Raw genomic sequence first — 21,039 nt, 5'->3', positions numbered from 1 at the left:
TGTGGGCTACTTGCTGGAATTAAAGTATTTTTAGTACATTCAAGTTTAATTACTTGGGTTCATATAAAATGATGTTATGTTCATATAAAAAATTATCTAAAATTGTCTTTACAGTTGGATGTTCTGAGTAGAGATCAGTTCTTAGGAAACATAAAGTGCTCTTTTGTGTTGATGCTGTTTAGGTCAGGGGTTTGTATACTTTCTCTTATCACTATCATTGAGTAAATAAGCTCTGCATTGCACCTGTGCTCTGAAACTCAAACCCTTCACTGTGTGTCTGGAGAAATGAGAGCACTTTACACTTCTGTGGCTTTTGGTAAATGCAGGTGAGTGTTCTCTTTTCTGCCTACAGCTTTTTTACCCCACTTGCTATCATATAACACCATTAACTTAAAACCTGAATATAAATTAGTTATTTAAGAAATAGTTATACATTTAACAAATCTAACAATATTTTGTATAGGTAATTTTATCTCTGTTTTCTTTGTGAAGGTCTGGACTTCTACCTTGTCATATATATATTTCCTTTTCTTTTTTTCGCTTAAAATTGCAACTTTGTTAGATAATATATTACACCACAGTTAAAGGTAATCATCGACAGCAAACCTATGATTTTAAAACTTTTATTAACTTTTAATTTTAAAAGCTGGCTTAATCCTTAAAGATTATAAAAAATATATATAAAAATAATAATTTAGATATAAAGCTGCTCTTATTGGAGAGGAAGAGATGTAAAACCTGGGGGGAGAAAGAAAGCAAAATAACAATTATTAAGTTTATCACAATTTTCGCATTACTTCAGGATCAGTATTGGCAGATGTGTACCTCTGTGTTTTCTTTTGTAGTAGTAATATACAGAAGAAAAAGTCACAATAAGACCAACGATGAACAAAGTGCAGCCCACAGTTAACTTTATGATTCTGCTGTCTAGAGATGTGGAGTCTGAGAATGGGAAAATAATTTGGTTTGTGTCATGGTCATTATGGTCCCATAGATCAGATGATTGTAACAATGTTCACATCGTCATTTCCAGGAATCATTAGATGGCAATGCTCATAACATCAAAATGAATCCATGAATGGCTTCACATCTATGTGGCAGTTTCCCGGACAGGGTTTAGAATAATCCAGGCCTTATTTATATAAGGACATTTAAATAGTTTATACAAACATACCTTCAAAAAAACAATACTGGTGTGCATCTTGTGATAAAACAATGACACTGATTTCTGTTAATGGGGACATTTCAATTCACAAAACTTTTTAAGATGTAAAATAATTCTTTGGTGTCCCCAGAGTGTATATGTGTGAAGTTCTAGCTCAAAATATCATCTAGATAATTTATTATGACATGTTAAATTGCCTCTTTATAGGTGTAAGCAGTGCTGTGGTTGGATAGCGCAGATTAAGGGGCGGTATAATCCCCTTCTGACATCACAAGGGGAGCCAAATTTTAATGACCTATTTTCACATGTTAAAATAAGGAGTAGAATGTGTGCACATCCAAAAATATTTTGAGACAGGTGCTCGCTCACAAAAACACTAAATCACGAAAAAACAAAGAACGGCACACTGCTACTATGGCTCTCAATATTTATTATTTAAAAGACAACGTTTCGACCAAAAAGGTCTTTGTCAAGTCAAAAACCTATTGTCAAGTCAAAAACTATTTTCACATGTTTGCAGAGAATGGTTTAAACTAAAACTAAGTTACTGGGTTGTTATTTTTCACATCTTCTAGGTTAATAAAAGCACAATGGACCCAATAATAGCACTTAAACATGAAAAATTCAGATTTTCATGAGATGTCACTGTGAGATGTTTTTAAATGAACGCAACTCAAACATGCATTTTAGTCTGGGATTAGCCATGTCCAGGAAACCACCCCTATATGTTCTTTCAAAATGAGGCACGCTTGTGAAAACCAAACTAAAGTAATTTTATTATAATTTTCTGTTTTCTACATAAAATCATCCTACACACATGTAAAGAACATTCTGTGAAAATATAACCTTTATAAAATAATATCTTTAATATTAACTGCGTAAGGTCATTGAAAACAATGTAAAATCAATGATTAATATCTCACTTTGCCCCTAAACTTACCCCAGTTCACAACGAGAGGTTCCTTTAGACTGCTGTGTTGCACCTGACAGCTCACTCTTACCCCTCTTTGAAGCACCAACTCCAGGTATGAATGGATTTGGTAACTCCAGTCCCCATTATCCATGAACTCTGTAGAGGTCACATCTTCATTGACCTTTGATCCGTCTATTAGCCATGTGACATTAATGGACCTGGGATAGAAATTGTACACATGGCATTCCAGTGTGGTCAGCTGACCATAGCGAGCCTTCTCATTGGACCGTACGGTAACATCAGGTGGCACTGTTACAAAAACAATTACTTGAATACTACATTTATGCTATTTTGTATTAATTATACCCACGAATTACAACCAATGGCCATGTTACATGTATATGCTCAGAATAAGGCTTATATTTACACCTTTAAGCATTTAACTGATTTAATAGACAATTTAAGCTGAATGTATTCCTGCTTTCATTTTAGTTCCTCTTTAATAAAAGAAGTGTATACTATATATATGACCCAGTCTGTGAAAACCCAGCTTAAGTATTTTTTTGTGATTTACTGTTTTCTACATAAAATCATCCTATAAAGAGCATGCTGGGAAAATATAACCTTAATATATTGACTGAGTTAGATTGAAATCAATGACTAAAATTAAACTTTGATACTCCTAATCTCAGCATTAGATTCTGAGACTTTAACCTGAATTTCACAGATCGGATCACAAATGTTCTTAAAGATCCTATCTTACTTGATAAAGAGAAATTTGAAAACAAAATTCCCGACCCTTTCTTCTTGTGCTGTTGATGTAATATCTGGCATGAGCTCTGCACAGTGAATCCAGTTCGGCTTTCCGCTCTGTCATCTTCCAGCTCTGATTGTTGAAATGCTCAGCATTTATGATCCCATACTCATCGTAACCAACATACTTCCCCAGTCTTGAGTCATAAGTGCATAAAAGCCTCTGATTGAAGACCAGCTTCACTCTGTAGATCATGTCAGACAAATCTTCTGAGCCATACTCACATTCATCAATGTCCTGGAATACATAAAGCTCTGGAGGAAACAAACATCACTTAAGAGTATTTACCGTATGCATGTATATGATTGACTTTACTTTGGTTTAACTTAAAAAAGAAAATTACCTGGTTGACTTAAAATCTTGAGTTGATTTGATATAAAAATATAAGTTTATTACATTATCTATTAGTGTAACTTTAAGAAAGATCTCTGGACAGAATTTTTATATTATATATAATAACAGTAGTGTATCAAGACCTTGCATAATAAACTGTATTGTTTTTACTGTAAAAAAAAATGCAGCCAGCATGAAATTAAAACAACTTGGTTTTGCAAGTCAATTTAACCTACTATTTTAAGTTTTGGCTTAAAAACTTGACATAACTTATGAATTCAAGTTGAAATTGTTTAACAATTTTTTAAAAGTTATTTACAAAAATTTGACAAAAATTCTGTGTATTTTTTACAGTGTACCTTCAAGTTCAAAAAATTTAAATGGGGGCCAAGGAAGTGGCTGGAGCACAAATTTAGTTTAAATAAAGTTATATTTTAACTTTTTACACCTTTTAATTGCATTTCTAGCGAAAAAGTTGTATTCAAGTTTTCAAATATGCACTGTAAAACATTTTGTTGCCTTAAATTTTTTTGTTGAATCAACTCAGATTTACAAGTCATTTCAACTTTCTATTATTTATCTTGACTAGAGATGAGATGTTATAACTACAGATGAGTTGTTATAACTTAAAAAAGTCATTTTTGGAGTTTAAGTTGTAGCAACTTATCTCTTGTCAAGATAAATAATAGTAAGTTAACATTGTAAATCTGAGTTGATTCAACAAAAAAATTAAGGCAGCAAAGATTTTTTTTATAGTGTGGGTCCAGAACAAAGCATTCACATATCTCATCTGGGTAATATACTTATGCCGCAATAGTTAGCCTGTCTGGAACCGAGCTGATTTTAAACCACAATACTGTATGACACTTGCATTACATGTGAACGGCCCCTACGGTAATAGGATTCTGTTTCTCTCTCCCTGTCTCGTCTTCGACCCCGAGGACATTGAGACAAACAGACCCAGTTCCTGCTGCCTTGAAGATCATCACACCACTGATCTACTGGCTGTCCTTCAACGTGATGCCCAGCCGATGCCTGACAAACCACCACCGGCGGAACCAGTTTAATCCGCTTACCTGTTTCCTATCCCTATTGTGTTTATATATATAAATATATATTTATCTCTCTCAAGGGTTTTTCTCCTCCTAGGGGGTTTTTTCATCCCCGGGAGAGTCAGCCAACACTGGCATAACTTAGCACTTTACTGTATACGTTACATTATTACTACACTCGCTTGTACTGTTTATTCTTAGCCGCTGTATTCTCCTTCTTATATTATCTATCGATTATTCTTGTTTTCCCCTACATCTATTCATGTAAAGCTGCTTTGAAACAATTAACAAATGTGAAAAGCGCTATATAAATAAAATTGAATTGAATTAAATTAGTTATCACAAAGGCGTTCTCTGTTTATATTTTTAAACAGAATTTCATTACGCTGCCTTTGAAGTCTGTCCGAATGTGTTTCTCTGAGCTGCCTTTATGCCTCCAAAGTCATTGCCTCATGTGGCAGCGAGGCAACAAGTCAGCTGCCTAAGTTTTCGGACGCAGCTTAAGACGACTTCAGGTTTGTTCTGTGCGGGTTATTATATGCGTTTTGAAATAAAAGGGTAAGCTGTTGGTTACAACTCGCAATCTCACCACTAGATGTCGCTGAAATTTACAAACACCACCTTTAAGGCAACCAGGTAACTCACTTAACTTGAACCAACTATTTTTGTTACAAGAATAGATACAACCTTATATACAGATATAACCAGACATACACCTTAAAGGGATAGTTCACCCAAAAATGAAAATTTTGTCATGTTGCTAAAACGTGTATAAATGGCTTTGTTCTGATGAACACAAAGGAAGATATTTTGAAAAATGTTTGTAACCAAACCATTTGTGGACCCCATTCACTTCCATAGGAAAAAAAGAATACTATGGGAGTAAATGGGGTCCACGAACGGTTTGGTTGCAAACATTTCTCCAAATATTTTCCTTTGTGTTCATCAGAACAATGAAATGTATACAGGTTTGTAACAACATGAGAGATAATGTAATTGATAACAGAATTTTCAAAATATCCCTTTAACATTTATTAATATACACTGAAAAAAATGAATCATTTGAATTTAATAAAAAAATTTAAGGTAAGTGGTTGCAATCAATTTATTTAAGCTACATTTAAACAAAAAAGATTAGTAAAGTAAAATAAAATATAAAACTTTTGTTTAAATGTAGCTTAAATAAATTGATTGCAACCAAAAAATTATTAAATTCAATGAATCATTTTTTTTCAGTGTATATTGCCATGTAGTAACTTTGATGTATAGAATAAGTGTGTGTGGATATTTCACACACTTATTTAAGTATTTATTTACTTTTTCCTACATATACTAAGTCTGGTCCCTTAGTGCATCATACTTTTGTTGTATGTTGGTAAAATGACAATAAAGAAATCAAATGTAATATAAATCATCATATATTAGCCTATTCAGCAATGCCACAAAACTGAATGTCAAAATCAGAATAGTGAAAAAGCTAAAACTAAAGAGTAAGATATCAATTCACAAAGAAGAGATTTAAACGGTTGATTTTATTTTTAAACTTTTTGTTCCTGTTTAATAATCTGTGTCATACTGGCCGTTCAAGTCAATCCTGTCTTTCTTTATCAGTTACTTCTGAGAATTAAACGTACCTTCAGATAGGATAGACGAAAAAGCAAAGACCACCAGGACGAGTCTATGTGCAGGTCTGAGACTCACTGATGTCCACATCTGATGTCTCATGTGTAGTCCAAGCAGTGCAGTTTGAAAACACTGTATGTGAATAATGAAAGACAAAAACATTCCTGCCTTTTGTTTGCAAGCTCACTTCCTCATAATTTGGCAACGTACACCAAAACCACACACAGGACGAGGAACAACAGAAACAAATCCCATGAGACACCAAACCCTCCTTTGTCTGGTTAAAAAATTGTTAGGAAGTTAAATAGGAAAGGTCATGTTTCTGCATTTATCATACAACAATTTATTACATTTCAAGGTAAACAGTATTTATACTAAATATTTACTCAGTATATTCAGATTGTTTATGTTAGATCAACAGTCAAACTGATTTTTATTGCATGTGGCAACATGATTCTTAAAATCAGCTAATGATAATCTTAATAGGACGACTATTTCAGTGCTAACCGGGGTTTGTGGTTAATTTTGTGACTGCCACCTACTCATGTAGCGAAAAAAGCATCCTGAGCTGTTAAAGACATTGCACAAAACAGTAATGTTTAAATGTACACTATTTGTACTGTAGATGCTTTATAGGTGCAAACAAGCTTTACATTTTAATATGTGTATCCTGGGATTACAGTGTACTAGATAACCTAAAAATAGGTATTCAGGACTTAATTTAATTTGAAAAAAAATCACCACAGGCTTTTTTATTTCATATTAAACCAATATAATATTAAAAACCACAGTGCAGTTCCCCTTGTGTATCAGAGTAAAACTGGTCCTCCCGGCTAAGTCTGGTCTCTCACAAAAAGTTTTCTTCATGATTAAAGTTTTGTTTCCTTGCTGCTGTCGCTCTATTGCAGGGTTTATCAACTGCCGGCCTGTGGGCCAAATGCGGCTCTCCAATCATCTTTATTTGGCCCGCTAGTCATCTTTGTCTGATTTAAAATCAACGTGGTTATTTTAAAGCTGCAAATGACGGCCAATTAACAGGAAGGAGAGTAGCGAATGGGCTGTGTGGGGTGCCAAATCTGTGTGGGTGCATCATTTTCGGATCCAATTTGAGCTTTGGATGCAAAAATATATAAAAACTTGTGCGACCGCATGCCGACCGGAAGTTATGTATTTCAGTGTGTTCCAATCAAAACACCTCTATGCAAGGTGAAAATTATTAATCCTATTTTTGTTTAACTTTATCAGTAACGTTTGAATCCTTTAAAACGCTGGAATGAGCTTCTCTCCAGTGTTGACACGGATTTATGATTAAACTTAATTTGCATTACGACTGCCACTAGGGGGCAAACTCCAACAGTCGTGTCCGAAAGTCGCGTGCAATGGAAGGACGGTTTAGCAGATATATCTTTAAATTATTAAAAAAGAAAATATGAAATGCAATTTTAGTCATTAGGAGAAGACTGACGATATCTTGTGAATTTTTGAAATGTAACTATTTATGAGTTAAACAGTTATGCATAGTTATTTCATTACACTTGCACTTTTTTGTGCAATGTTCATAGTTTAACTATTAACATGTGACTCTTGCAATTTTAAACTGCAATTGTTTTAAAATATTAAAACAGAAAATACGAGTTTTCAGTAATTAAAAGGGGAAATACTGCATATAAGATTTGTGCATCTTTTTGGATGTATGTTTTTTAATATATGACCTATAACAAAAAGAACATTATATAGTTATAACATTTATATTAATAATAATAATACGAATAGGTAAAAGTAAAAGATATATAAAAGGTAAAAATAGGGGTAAAAGTTTGGCCTGCATCATACTTACATTTTTTTTTAAATCAGGCCCTCAAAGAAGAGTAGTTGAAGACCCCTACACTATTGACTTGCTTACTGGTAAACTGCTGACATTAGCTTAGCTTAGGGTTTTGTACATTATGTTAAGATTGTGCTGCAAGATGTCACGATTTCAATTTTTAGGTGTGGTGCACTTAATAATGTCGATATAATTTCTCTGTGCTTTATACTGTACACTGCTGTTCATGGTTTTGTTGCAAATTCCCTATGTAATGACTCCTGCTCTTATATATTTTTTTCTTTTTAAGGCCATTTCCATGTAGTTAAAAAGGCAAGTTTAAAGGGATGGTTCACCCAAAAATGAAAATGCTGTCATCATTTTCTCACTCTCATGTCATTAAAAACCTGTATAAATTTCTTTGTTCTGATAAATACAAAGGAAAATATTTTGAGGGATGATTTTAACCACACCATTCATGAACCCCATTCACTTCCATAGTATTCTTTATCCTAATATAGAAGTGAATGGGGCTCATGATCGGTTATTTACAAAAATTCCTCAAAATATATTCCTTAGTTTTCATCAGAACAAAGAAATGTCAGGTTGTAACAACATAATTTCTTCTGTGGGTTAACTATCCCTTTAATACGATGCCTGTTTTTTTTATATTATTTGACTATATTTCTGACAGTCAAAAGGTACACTCTAAAATTCTGCAGGGTTATTTTTAACCCAATGTTGGGTAAATATTGGACCGAACACATGTTAGTTTATAAATAAATGTATTCTGGGTTGTTAACTTAACCATGAATTGAAACAACCCAGTATAGGTTTACTTAACCCAAAATGTGTTTGGTCCAATATTAAAATATTACATTCTTTTGGATTAAAAATAAATAATCCATCAGAATTTAGAGTTTATATACCATTTTATTACATTTTTAAGTATTTATTAGTAAAGAATTGCAATAGTGACACATACTCCATTTTATATATTAAATAATTTTCCTGTGTTTTCTTCTTTTATATAAAGCTTATTTGAAACAATGCAACATAGTGCTTTCTTACAATATAAATAATTTTGAATTTTTAAATATTTAAAATAAAAAAACTATATACAAGACCTAAAAAAGAGACAGCAAGTCACAAGAGTTTAAGAACATCTCACCCTCTTTATTAATGTGAAATCTTTCAGATGAGAATTATGGTCACATGATGCATCTGTTGAAATGATGCTTTTAGTTTGAGGTTTCTTTCTGTTTGTATGTTTGCTATTGTATTTGTGAAAAACAAAATAATTAGTGGTGTAAACATCCAGCCACAACACTAATAAGCAGAATTAAAACGGAAATAAAGAGAAAAGAAAATGGGTCAATAACAGATACAAGACTGTGAAACTGTTACATATGTACAAATTTTTCAGGAAAAATAAAAATTTCAAGTCTTTTGTTGCGTAACAGTTTGTCTTATGATACTGAAATTAGATTTTCTTTTTAAACCTGGATGTACTGAATTTGAGAGTTGTTTTGCAAACCCCCCAAAACTGTGCGTTAATTCTGTGGTCAAATAATAAGCACACAAACAAAAACAACCAGACAAACTCAAAAACCAAGATTTACAAAATATCTCAATTCATATTAACTCTTATTTGCGCAGCGCTGTACCTCTGATAGTGCATCTCGTTCTCTAATAATCTCTTGACTGAAACCACGCAATAAATGTAAAAATAAATTATATGTCCAGAGACACAGACGCACAGCAAAGTTTTAAGAGTGATTCTGTAATTTTTTTGTATGAGAGACCATGGGGCTCCTAACTGGAATAAAGCAGGCTGGATGGAGAAGAAGTGATAAGATTCAAGTTTTAAGACGCCACTAAAGCCGACATTGCCATTCAAACAGAGATGGCTGACATTATTCCCTATTCTCCTGACTACTGTGTGATGACATTTGAATAGGTGGAGCTCTGTTTTTACTAACGCTTAGACGGTTCATTCAAATGCACAACCAAGCTTCAAAACATCCATGTATGCGCAAACGTGTAAACAGCACACATTACACATACATACATTACTCGCTCATGCAAACAAAAGTGACAGCGGTTTCTCCTCCAAGCCTTTTGTTTTCTTTAGGACAACTAATAGGTCGAACGAAAAAGAGGGAGAGAAAAATTCACGAAAAGCAACAAACTTTGTTTTTTTCCCTACCAGGGAATTCTTTAAAATTCTTCTTTATAAAAGAAAAAATAGATATTTATATCTATGTACATGTATATACACAATGTAAAGAAGGATGGACTAACGGAAACAAGTCCCAAATCAGACAACGAAGCCCTGGGCTGCTTTTCCATCAGTTTATGTCTCTCTGTCCAAAAGTTCCCAGAATTCTTTGCATTCACCCTCACACTGCTTTAATGCGATAAATGCCATTTTCTTCTCTCCGGTTCATACACCTAGTTACTGATCTGGGATGGAGTGCATTTTGAAAAGCGTTTTATTCGCTCAGTCTGAATCCGAGTCACTGGTGTCAGAAGATGAGGAAGATGATGATGAGGAAGAGGAGTCTGAACTTGAACTGCTGGCGCTGAGGCGAGAAGCCATAGCGTTAGGGTCCACCGCAGTAGGTTTCTCCACTAAGAAAAGAGAAAAGAAAGGGATGTTAATTCATTTTGCCTTGATCAAATCAATTTTTGGAACTCGTCTGTGAATATATCAGGCCCTACCTTTGGTTTTTTGTGGTTTCTTATTGCAGTTGAGCTGGCCACTGACATCCTGCAGTCTTCGCTCCAACTCCATCTTCTTCTCCAACGCCAGCTCTTCACGGGATTTACCTGGAGTGCCTTTGCTTGCCACTGGAAAGCATAAGACAAATATTTTTATTATAGAGAGATCACGACCAATTAAAAGCATTCAGTAGATTTGTACATCCCATACATAAGGTCATTCTGCTATTTTAACTTGATTTGCTGCTATTATCAAGCACATGGCACCAGTTATGTACCTGTGGTTTAAAAATAAACCAAGGATTCATTAGCCAGAATTCAAACATGTTTATGCAAACTATCATTAAATTTCACCAGGAGAGTAAAAAAGACCCCATATTGGTTATAAACGAATATCCTTCATTTCCAAGCTACAGCCCTCAAACAAACCATGCTTGCCCTCTTTACAAACAATATAGGTTTAAAGGTTAAACAATCAAATGGTGTCACATGGGGTGTGACTTTAGCTGATGTCAACATTTAAGCAAAGAATGAAAGAACAGCATTGTGTTCAAAAGAAGAGCAAAGGTTAAATGACGGTTCACCGGTGTTTAATAAGACTTCTTTAATTTTAGGTTGACATTAGCTGCAAACTTAATATTTCCAACTGGTCAGACAATAAATATAAAAAAGTGTTTTTACCAGATGGTTTTCGTGGTTTCTTTCGTAAACACATCATGACGTATTGCTCCAGCTCGCGCAGGGTGGACGGTTTGAGCGTCTCAAAGTCAATCTCAATCTCCTCCGGGTTGGTGTCGCGCAGCGAGGGCTCTCGCGATTGGATGATGTGAACCACGCGGCCAAGTTTCTCACCCGGCAGCTTATTGATGTCCAAGCTGAGTTGTCGTTTCTCGTCGTAGCTCATAGGACTGGTCTCCTCCTCTTCCTCAGAATCGTAGTGGGGAGTAAGACCACCTATGATTGGGGCGGTAAAGGTGGCGGCTTGCGATTTCTTTGAGGATCTGGAGGAAATGCGAGTAGACAAATCAGTTATAGATATAAAAGCACACTGAAAATGTGACATGTGTCCTGTATCGGTTTCTTACTTGCTCTTCTTATTGGAGCTCTTCTTGCCCTGAGTGGATGACGCCGATTTGCTATTGCTCTTGCTCTTTGGTGTCTTTGAGAGCTTTGGTGTTTTTGCCGGCCGGATGATGGCGTCATCATCTATCATATTCCTTCCTCGCTTATGTTTCTCCGGCTTCTTCTTTTTCTTCTTGTCTTTCTTTTCTTTCTTCTTCTTGGGTTTGATGATAGGGGTGGAAGACAGCGCGGCAAGCTGCTCGTGTACCGCCTTGAGCTGCGGACAAATGAGTTTATGAGTTTTCAAATCCACGGCTAGCACAGCTTGGCTACTATCTGTGAGCTAAAGTGCTGGTTCGATGTCTACCTGCGTACACACCTGTTCCTGTAGCTGGGCCAGGCGATGCGCTCTCTCCTCCTCACTGTCAGAGCTCGGGCTGCTCTCGCTCTCACTCTCGCTGCTAATGTCGCTCTCAGATGATGATGAGGAAGAAGAGGAGGAAGAGGAGGAGTGACCGCCCCCCATAGATGCAGGAGGGAGGGGCACAAGGGGCTCATCTGGCATCTTGGCGAAGCTAAACTCAAAGACATCCTGAAACAGAAATGGAATTATTTATAAAAAGACAGATTAAATTTATAAACACATCAAGAACAAGAAACTAATACAAAAAAAGTGTTTATAGATTACATTGCATGCAGTGCACTCTCAAAACAATCCTTATATAGTAGTTTACACTGCATAACAAATCACTACTTGGCTAAATATAACAGATGTGTTTTAGTTTGGTTCTTTTGTAACGCACCATTTACATTGCAAGCAGCTAATGAATCCCAGATGATTTCAAACATCTGATACTTTTCACTTTCATTCTAAGGCTTCTTCTTTAATGTCAGGTGATGTTTTTCACAAGCAGAAGTGAAAGCACACATCTGTGGATCAGCTTATAACTCTATCATGAGAACTGGATGTGCATAATTGTGATTGGTTACCATGCTAAACCCCTGCAACGGTTTAAACTTAACACAACTGCACTTGTAAATGTAATTTGATCAACACTTTTCACGATTACTTCATTGCATTAATCTACTAATAAGCCCTAATGTACATATCGAAATATACGCGTCCTAAAATTAGAGCCGACTGTCGTCATAAAGATGATCGCTATCATCGATGTCTGACTATATAGTATATTCTCATCGACACAACCCAAAATGAAATGCATCTTGTCTGCGCACCTGTAATCTCCTTGCCATGGCCACCACATCATGGTCTGGGGGGTTGTACTTGTAACAGTTTGAGAACATAAGCCTGATGTCAGCGGCGAACTGTAGCGCATCCCTGTACTCGCGATGATCCATTTTCCTCTGTAGACAGACAGAGACATTTGATTAGGTCCAGCTAGCATGCACAAAGTCAATGGTCTATTGTTAGAGAGACCAAGAGTCTTTGACACACACCTTTATTGTGCTCAGATCCATGGGATACTTGATAATATCATGATAGTCGTGAAGTCCCAGCGAAGATGCGTCCACCGGCTTGTAGAAGGGCCAGGCGTAGCCTGCGTGCTTCTTTGATAGCAAGTCTTTGAGAATCCCACTGCAGTATCGCAGCTGCTGACTCAGTTTCCCACGCCGCACCGGTTGGTGTTGATGCTGGGAGTCTGGCAGGTCTTTCCGTGGAGGTTTGATGGGCCTGCCGCTGACTCCTCTTCGCGCTGGAACACCGTCTCCAATCAAACCTACATTATGGCCCATTCCCAGGGTCAGGCTCTGTTTGGGGTCCACCCCCAGAGCGGAGATGGTAAGCGGGGAGTCACCTCCACCCATGCCTAGATTCATACCACCCACGCCCATGGTGAAAGGCATGCCTGTGGTGGTGGGAGTGGTGGTGTCTGCTTTGCGTTTAACACCCTTTTTCTAGTGATAGAAAAGTAGAGAGTGTGTTAAATTACAAAGCGTTAAACTAAATCTGAAATGATTAACTTTATTTTTTTTTACCTTAGCAGTTGGCTGAGTAGGGGGGAGTCCCATCAACCCCGGGGTGTTGTGTGTACTGGGAGGCAAAGTCTTTGTTAGAAGTGTCTGTGGTGGTGTGGAGAAGACCGAGTCTGGGGTGTCTGGAGTTGGTGGGGAGTAAGTTGACTGGGACACGGATGATATAGCGGGAACCTGATGAGCTGTTGTGAATCCACCCAAGACTAAACGCAAGAAAAAAACTTTGCATAAATATTTGAAGCAGATAAAAAAAATTATTCTCCGTGTATTCTGCTTGCTTATGCCATTCTTACCAGATTTGCGACCTTTTGGAGGCTTCCCTGGTTTGCCTTTGGGAGCAGGTGGGAGAATCTCTTCCTCCTCTTGGGGCATCTGTGCCACCTTCTGCAGAAAAACCTTCTCCAGAGACTGAGCCATCAGGACAATGTCATCAGTTGGCTATGAGAGGACAAGCAAACAATTGACACTTTGACCTCATGGTACAATATGGATGGTGTGCCCATTTAATAAATTAAAAATCTCCAAAAAGTTTATTTCAAGTACTATGCTGGAACGAATAAACAAGACCAACCTTGTTGTAGATGTAGCAGTTGGTGAACATGGTGTTGAAATCCTGTAAGCACTCACTGGCACCGCAGTAATAATTGTTCTCCAGTCTCCTCTTGATGGTGCCCATGTCCATGGGCTGCTTAATGATGTTATAGTAATCCTGAGTGACATAAAACAGTTCAGGATTGTTGGTATTACACATTGTGGCATGTCGCTAGGCATGGGCCGATTACCGGTTTCAAGGTATACCGAGGTTTAAAACAGTCAAGGTTTCAAAACCACTAAAATGTTCTGTGATACCGTCCCCAAGGTATGAGCTGTGTTTATACAAAATTCATTAAATCATGAAGTCATGTGATTGATTTGATGTTTACATTTAATATATATTACGAAAATATTATATATGTTTTGAAAGCATATTATAATTTAAAGGCTTTATTGTACCCGGCATTTGAAAATAACACAATTTAGTGTTACAATGGTAATACCGCAACACCGTGAAACCGTGGTATTTTTGCTAAAGGTTATCATACCGCCAGAATCTTATACCGGCCCATGCCTACATGTCGCATTTCTAACGGTTTAAAACTAAAGCATGCAACTTTCAAGGTCTGTTTGTTTTAAAATATGAAAACTCACTGGTAGGTTAAGTTTATGAGCATCTACTGGCTCATGGAAAGGCCATGCGAAGTGATGCCTCCACAGTGTCTTAACTAAAACCTTCTGAAGGAATTGCAGCTGGTTAGTCATGCGGCCCTGTCGAACGGGGTCCCGCACGGGGGGTTGAGGGGGTCCAGATTGTTGTGCGTGGGGCAAAGCAGGCCCTTCAAAACCTTCATACAGCAACGACGGCTTGCGGATGCGCTTGCCGGGCCCAGAGATGGACTGCTCCATCATTAGGGTCCCCTGCATGATGTCAACCCCGCCCAAAGAGCTGTCAGAAAGAGAAATATGAGAATCTGGTAAGAAAAGAGGGTTGTGTAGAGCATACTGTACAGCAGAAAATAACAGAAAGCTTGTGAAGATATACAATAAAATATAATGGTTTACATAAAATGATTCAGAAATAAAAACATACCAATGATAGTACAAGAATAGACTGACCAGACTAAAGAAAAACAGATGCATGACAAGACAACCATAACCTAGTCATAAACCAAACACCTTGACTAATTGTTTATCTCCTGTGCCATATATGCACTATATGTGCATTTAAAACTGTCCTATCAGCAGTTTATTTGACTGGGTTTGGGTAAGTTACACTATATAATGATGTACTACAGTCCAACTGGAAACTGGGACCCTTTAACCCAGACAGAGCAATGTTTAGTTTTTCATACGGGTATTAGCCAATGAGGGTGTGGTCTGAATCACAAACCAAATATTATTCCTGACCTTTGGCCTACTCTCATTGATGACATCACCCTAAATGTTTCCTTAAACTGGTAAATGTAACTAGATGATTATTTTACCTTTCATGGAAAGAGCAGGAAACAGCCAAAAGTTGAAGTCTACTACTGTATTAACCCTTTAACACATTCCACTTTTTAAAATTCAGGCATTATTATGAATTACTGTATAAACATCTTAAATGTTTATAATCTTCCCAATTGTTAAAAATGACATTAATCAAAATGTTGACTTGAAATAATCCTGAAAATGTTACTTTAAAGCTAACTATGATTAATCCTGATGAATGGATATACAGAATGCAAGTCCTTTTAGCAGGTTTACTGTATATTGTCCAAGTCAAAATTTTATTTTTCTCCATAGCACTGCTACCAACTGTTTAAATGTTATTGTTATAATAAAAACGAATATCAGACTCCCTCCCTAAAACTTACCTTCAGCAGCCTATCTAATGCTTTCTCGGTCAGATAATTCGACATTCCAGTGTTCGATGAAAAATCTGCCCATTTAAAAATCTTTTTAACCCAATATTGTCAGAACTACAACTTGTTTGGGTTAATAATTTCACGTACAATTATAGTAGTACTTCAATATTTACATATTAATACAAAGACTTAAAACTATAAAGACTATAAAACAAGTGAGGTGGCATTTAAATTTTCTTATGGAATAATGTATTCTGCAAATGTGCAGTATTTTATCAAAAGTAGGAGCACAGTTTAGCCTGTATTTCCAATGTTTTAAAGTTTAAAAACATGATATTTTAATGTTTAACTTTAAACAAACATCCCATTATGAATCTAAGTCATTTGAAATTGACATTTAACCAATCAAAGGCTAAATGATAAATTTACACTAGTGCTGAATGATACAAGTTCACAGAATTGACATTGAAAACGTGTTATTTTTATTAAGTGCATTTAAAATTTTGAAATACAAACAAAGTTAAAATAAAATAAAAAACACTGTAAAAACATAAATTGTTTGCGTCAATAACGTCATTTAAATAACTCATGAATTCCCTTATGATAATGTAAAACTATATAAGTTTCACTGTCCCAACCACTGCAGTTCTAGTTGGGAGGGGGCAGTATTTATGGCGATCGTTTAACTACATGGGTTACTAGGTAACAAGGAAACAATCCCAACAGTTATTCATTGTTGTACTAGCAGATTTCACAAATCAATACAGTCGCTATGAAAAGCCGATCTGTTCTGATCTCACGTTAAGCTCAGACACAGATGGAGCCGAGGCCTTCCACGCGTGTAAAATGTTGACAAACTCCACGTGGTGTGGAACGGAAGCGCATATGACGAGAGAAGTTTTATGGTGTAGCTAAAACATTTCCTACTTACTACAATAGTCGCCACTAGGCAAGCTAATGTCCACACTACAATAATAGAAAATTAACATAATATTTAAATATATTTGTTTCCATAACCAAGGATGCGCAGTAACTAATCAATATGACTCGGTATTTACAGTCTACATATCACAATAACATAAAATACCCCAATAAAGCACTAAGTTGATTTTTAAAATGTCTTTCCTTTACATCAGACAGTAACGTTATTATAGTCGGTGAAGATTCACAACCACATGGTGACCGTAACTCATAAAAAGGTAATAAAAAGCGTCCCCAGTACCACGCTCCGAGACCCTTTAGTATGTTATCCCACAAAACAAATATATGAAACGTTACGTAAGCGGTTTCATTCATTTGATTAATAATCAGACAATGCTACTGATAATGATAGTGATAGTTAGCCACCCTGCTAAGTTGCCGTTAGCATCTTAACATCGCATCTGAACTGGATTTATAGTCCCTTTTCAGAACGGGTGAAACAAATGGTAAACAATTGAGCGGTAATGTTTAAACCAGATAGTTAGAAAATCGACAGGAGAAACGTCACTCAACTGCCAGTCTCAGAGAACAAGAATGCGCCTGCGCAGTGAACGCGGCCAGATGCTCGTTAAAAATCGCACTTTGAAAACTTTAAAACCAAAAGCAACCCGACGATGCAAACGCTGCAAAATGAAGTCTCCAACACTATAGCCTTTGGAAAGCCATAAGTGTAGTGTAAATATTCCGGTATCTCACTTGAAGTTTTGCGACAGGTTACAGATGATTAAAACAAAATAATTCCGAAAGATGCCAGATCATAACAATATTCCAACAACATTTTTCGGTCACAGAACAAGTGTAAAGTCATTTACTCCAACCGGTACCTGTCAAAGGGCGGGCTAATTGCCGTCTCCATCGGGATGGATCCGGATTCAGTTTATAAACCGGTTTCGTTCGAAAATCCGAGTTTCGCGGCCTTGTTTTTCAGACTTCCTCTATCCTCCAGCTCACCGCTACAATGAAATGGCGACGTTAAGGCTCCGCCCGACTTTTTATAAACCCAACGACAACCCTATTGGCTGTTGTAACGCCATAGTGCACGCCCACGGATATTCTACAGGCCACTCTGTATGTCTGTCAAATAGACCACGCCTCTACAGCGCTTTGAGGACATTTCGTGACTTTAAACAAGACCATTTCGCAAAAACCACTTACACAAGCAAGACTTCCATTATAGTTATGCGACAAACACTTGATAAAATATTTCTGCGACAAATTTTAAACATTTAAGGATACGGTAACATTCCGTTTCTCCAGGGTTTCTGTTACGTCAACACAAGTCTAGCAAACTTCACTGATTGGCCCTCCAAAACTAAGGCGCGATCATCCAGGGCAAGTTGGAAACACGCCATTGGTTAACCCGATTAGTCACGAGTCTAATGCTGCGCGCACACACACGCAGAGATCACCTCGTTTTACAGTTTGTCCCTTCATTGCCTCAAATAAAACTATAAAAAACGTAATTTAACCAAAATGCTCTTATAGGAACATGTAATATTTAACGTCTCGAAAAACTACAAGAACAAAAACACCCTGATGTCTAATGGCGAAAACGATATAACAATATAATTAAAACATCGTCCTCTAAAAACACATCGTGGTAAAGAATGAACAGTAACGCAAATGATATTTGAACGGATAAAAGCTTCTGCTCGACGTCCTTCCCTCCCTCTGTCGATTCAACATGGCCTACAAGGAGTGTCCGCCATAAAATGACGCAGCAACTTTGTTTCTTAAAACGACGGTTTTTAATCGTACAATATACTAACTACGACTAAAATATGTGCCAAACAGAACCCATCACGCAAATAGTTAACGTTACTTAAATTGTACTAATTATATTCAGAATTTAAAAGTCTAAAAAACTACCACCGTTTAGGCCACAACCGAGATCTAACTACCAAAGCCCCAAAGATCAAGAATCTTAACTACTTTGTTTTACCTTGTATTTCAACAAAATCAAATACAGTAAATATCCAGATTTACGAATCTTGTCGAAGTTTATTATTTAAACAAACTATTTTAAAGAACGCCTAATCTACATAGTTAATACTAACTGTAAATTTGAACAAACAATAGCCTCCTGAAAGTAAGTCACATAAAACAAACAAAATTAAAAGTTTTGAAAATAAAAATAGCCTGCCATTTTAGTAAATATACTGCCACCCATCCCCCACTGCCAAGGTTACACGTCTGAAACAATGTCACAAACTGTTAAAAGCCAAAATAACAAACACTAAACCGGTCAAAATGTTTCTCTCAACGTTATTTAAAGTAAACGCCTAATTTAAATCTTTTTAAACAGTGTTTCACAAAAATAGCAAAAGTCTTTTCTAAAAATCTACATCTCTACATATATACCTATATCAAGATTAAGTTAAATAAAAAGGTAAAACAAAAACGTCGAACTCCTCATTGTTTGAAAAATCCTGTTTTTCTTCTTGTCTTCGGCCACGTTTCTTTATTCAGCACATTACCCTCAAACATGTCCGACTTCTTCTTCCCCATTCATGGATCGAAGTGGGGGGAAGGGAGAGTCACGTGACACTCACACAACTACTTGTATTTCTAAAACCCGTTTAAAACCACATTTCGAAGAACACGTCGTCTTTTTTCAAAACATCACACACCTACAATATCCCCCTGTGATTAAATGCTTGGTTTTAAATAATCCATGATCTGTAAACGAATAATCAGTCAACAACGTAGAAAAATCCAGAACAAAGAAGATGATGATGAGTAACGTTGCCGCGCCACGATTGGATGGAGCAGATCACGTGCCCCTCAAAGTATCGCGCCAACGGAAAAAATAAACCAGATGGTTTTGCCGATATAATCTTCTTAAATAAGGCAATCCGACTTTCTGGTGGCGATGGTTCCCGACTGGTTTGATGTTGGAATTCGGTTAAACAAAACGCGAGACATAACAATAGTTAAAACTGAGCGCAAGAATCCGTGTAATCAATAGCTTTCATCTCCCAAGAAAGTAGTCCTCTCTGCGCATGCGCAGTTTCACTTGACTCCCTTGACTCCCTACCCCCGAAACCTCACAGTTGGTGTGGCCGTCAGTGTTAAAATGAGAAACTTGTCGACTGATTGGTTTGACTAATTTAGCCAACTGTAAACTATAAGTACTAATTTTAGTTTAGTTTTAGATTTTTATGGCGATCCCAAAAACACATCAGTAAATGAATACATTAGAAAATATAAGTAAAAGAATAGAATTAAACAAGTAATGTACTTTTTGTTGTTGGTGATGACAATATAACATTATAATGCTGATACCATAAATAAACATGTACATGAAACAGTCAGTTATACAGTTAAATATTTGACCAATCATAAACAGGTATTCTATGGATTCACAAAATATAACAGAATTGCAAGAACACTGATAATTTTTTAACAATACGTTTTTAAATTCCCTTTACAAAAACAAATATGATTATATGGTTCTCAAAATATATACTTTGTATATTTGTCTTCAAAATTTCTGAATGCTTGTTAGAAAATTCTTTTAGCTGCTTAGCCATAGGCCTGTCTGTTGCACAACATATATTTAGCCTTAAGGTATAGCTTTAGTCTTTAGGTAGCCTATAGCATGACAAATGTAAAAACAAAAGGTTGTCCTATTACTCAAGTCGCACACAGCTGAGCACAGACAACACACTAACCAGTGACTCAGCGTCACAAGGCAACTTGGCCAGCAGGGGAAACAGTTGCTATATGGTGGTTCTAGCTCTCACACTTTCTTTTTTTCTGATCCAGACAGCTCCAAACAGCTGGAAGTTATCATGGGTCTTTATCGACAGGCAAACTGAAGCTATGAAATTAATGTTATTTAACAACAATATGTTTTCAATGTGTGTGTGTGTGTGCCACTGGGGCTCATTTAATTTAGGGGAATCTTTATCCCCCTAATCTTAGTTTCTGCCAAGCCTTTAACCAAGGTGTGTCTGACACTACAGTGATTACAGATCTTATAGGGTCATCTGTGAAGTGTTTTGTATTTAGGAGACAGTCTCACTAGTCTTATAATTGTTGAACTATTAACAGTGATTCTGACAACGATTTGCAAAACAATGAATCAGCCTGATAGCTTTACACTTACACTGCACAGGTGTGAAGGGTTGGTATGCGGTCCTATTGTTTCATTCGTACAGCATTTTAATCTCTGCAATAAAGAATC

At 36.5% G+C, this 21,039-nt stretch overlaps 2 protein-coding genes across 5 annotated transcripts; both read right to left on the bottom strand.

Annotated features, from left to right (window-relative positions):
* Window positions 1–324: 324 nt before the first annotated feature.
* LOC135776243 (HLA class II histocompatibility antigen, DP beta 1 chain-like) lies at window positions 325–8,073 on the bottom strand. Of its 2 annotated transcripts, XM_065286823.2 has the most exons (5): window positions 5,912–8,073; window positions 2,877–3,146; window positions 2,106–2,387; window positions 826–942; window positions 325–738 (listed from the first exon to the last, which is right to left on the bottom strand). In XM_065286823.2, the coding sequence occupies exons 1-5, from the start codon at window positions 6,060–6,062 to the stop codon at window positions 713–715; spliced, it is 846 nt and encodes a 281-aa protein (XP_065142895.1). In that variant the 5' UTR covers window positions 6,063–8,073; the 3' UTR covers window positions 325–712. The 2 variants fall into 2 exon arrangements, with proteins under 2 accessions (XP_065142895.1, XP_065142886.1); XM_065286814.2 differs by having other exon boundaries at window positions 325–942.
* A 777-nt stretch (window positions 8,074–8,850) lies between these two features.
* On the bottom strand, window positions 8,851–19,854 carry brd2a (bromodomain containing 2a). 3 transcript variants are annotated; one of them, XM_065286784.2, is made up of 12 exons: window positions 17,675–19,854; window positions 14,674–14,968; window positions 14,057–14,194; window positions 13,779–13,923; window positions 13,489–13,688; window positions 12,949–13,407; window positions 12,727–12,855; window positions 11,858–12,082; window positions 11,514–11,767; window positions 11,110–11,429; window positions 10,429–10,557; window positions 8,851–10,338 (listed from the first exon to the last, which is right to left on the bottom strand). In XM_065286784.2, the coding sequence occupies exons 1-12, from the start codon at window positions 17,704–17,706 to the stop codon at window positions 10,208–10,210; spliced, it is 2,457 nt and encodes an 818-aa protein (XP_065142856.1). In that variant the 5' UTR covers window positions 17,707–19,854; the 3' UTR covers window positions 8,851–10,207. The 3 variants fall into 3 exon arrangements, with proteins under 3 accessions (XP_065142856.1, XP_065142873.1, XP_065142865.1); XM_065286801.2 differs by having other exon boundaries at window positions 19,212–19,854; XM_065286793.2 differs by having other exon boundaries at window positions 8,852–10,338; window positions 11,870–12,082; window positions 17,675–19,853.
* Between the last annotated feature and the right edge of the window lie 1,185 nt (window positions 19,855–21,039).

Source organism: Paramisgurnus dabryanus, chromosome 19 (genome assembly GCF_030506205.2).
Source record: "Paramisgurnus dabryanus chromosome 19, PD_genome_1.1, whole genome shotgun sequence".
In the NCBI taxonomy this organism is placed as follows: Eukaryota; Metazoa; Chordata; class Actinopteri; order Cypriniformes; family Cobitidae; genus Paramisgurnus; species Paramisgurnus dabryanus.
Note: the sequence above shows the minus strand (reverse complement) of the source record. Positions and strands in the feature narration are given on the sequence as shown.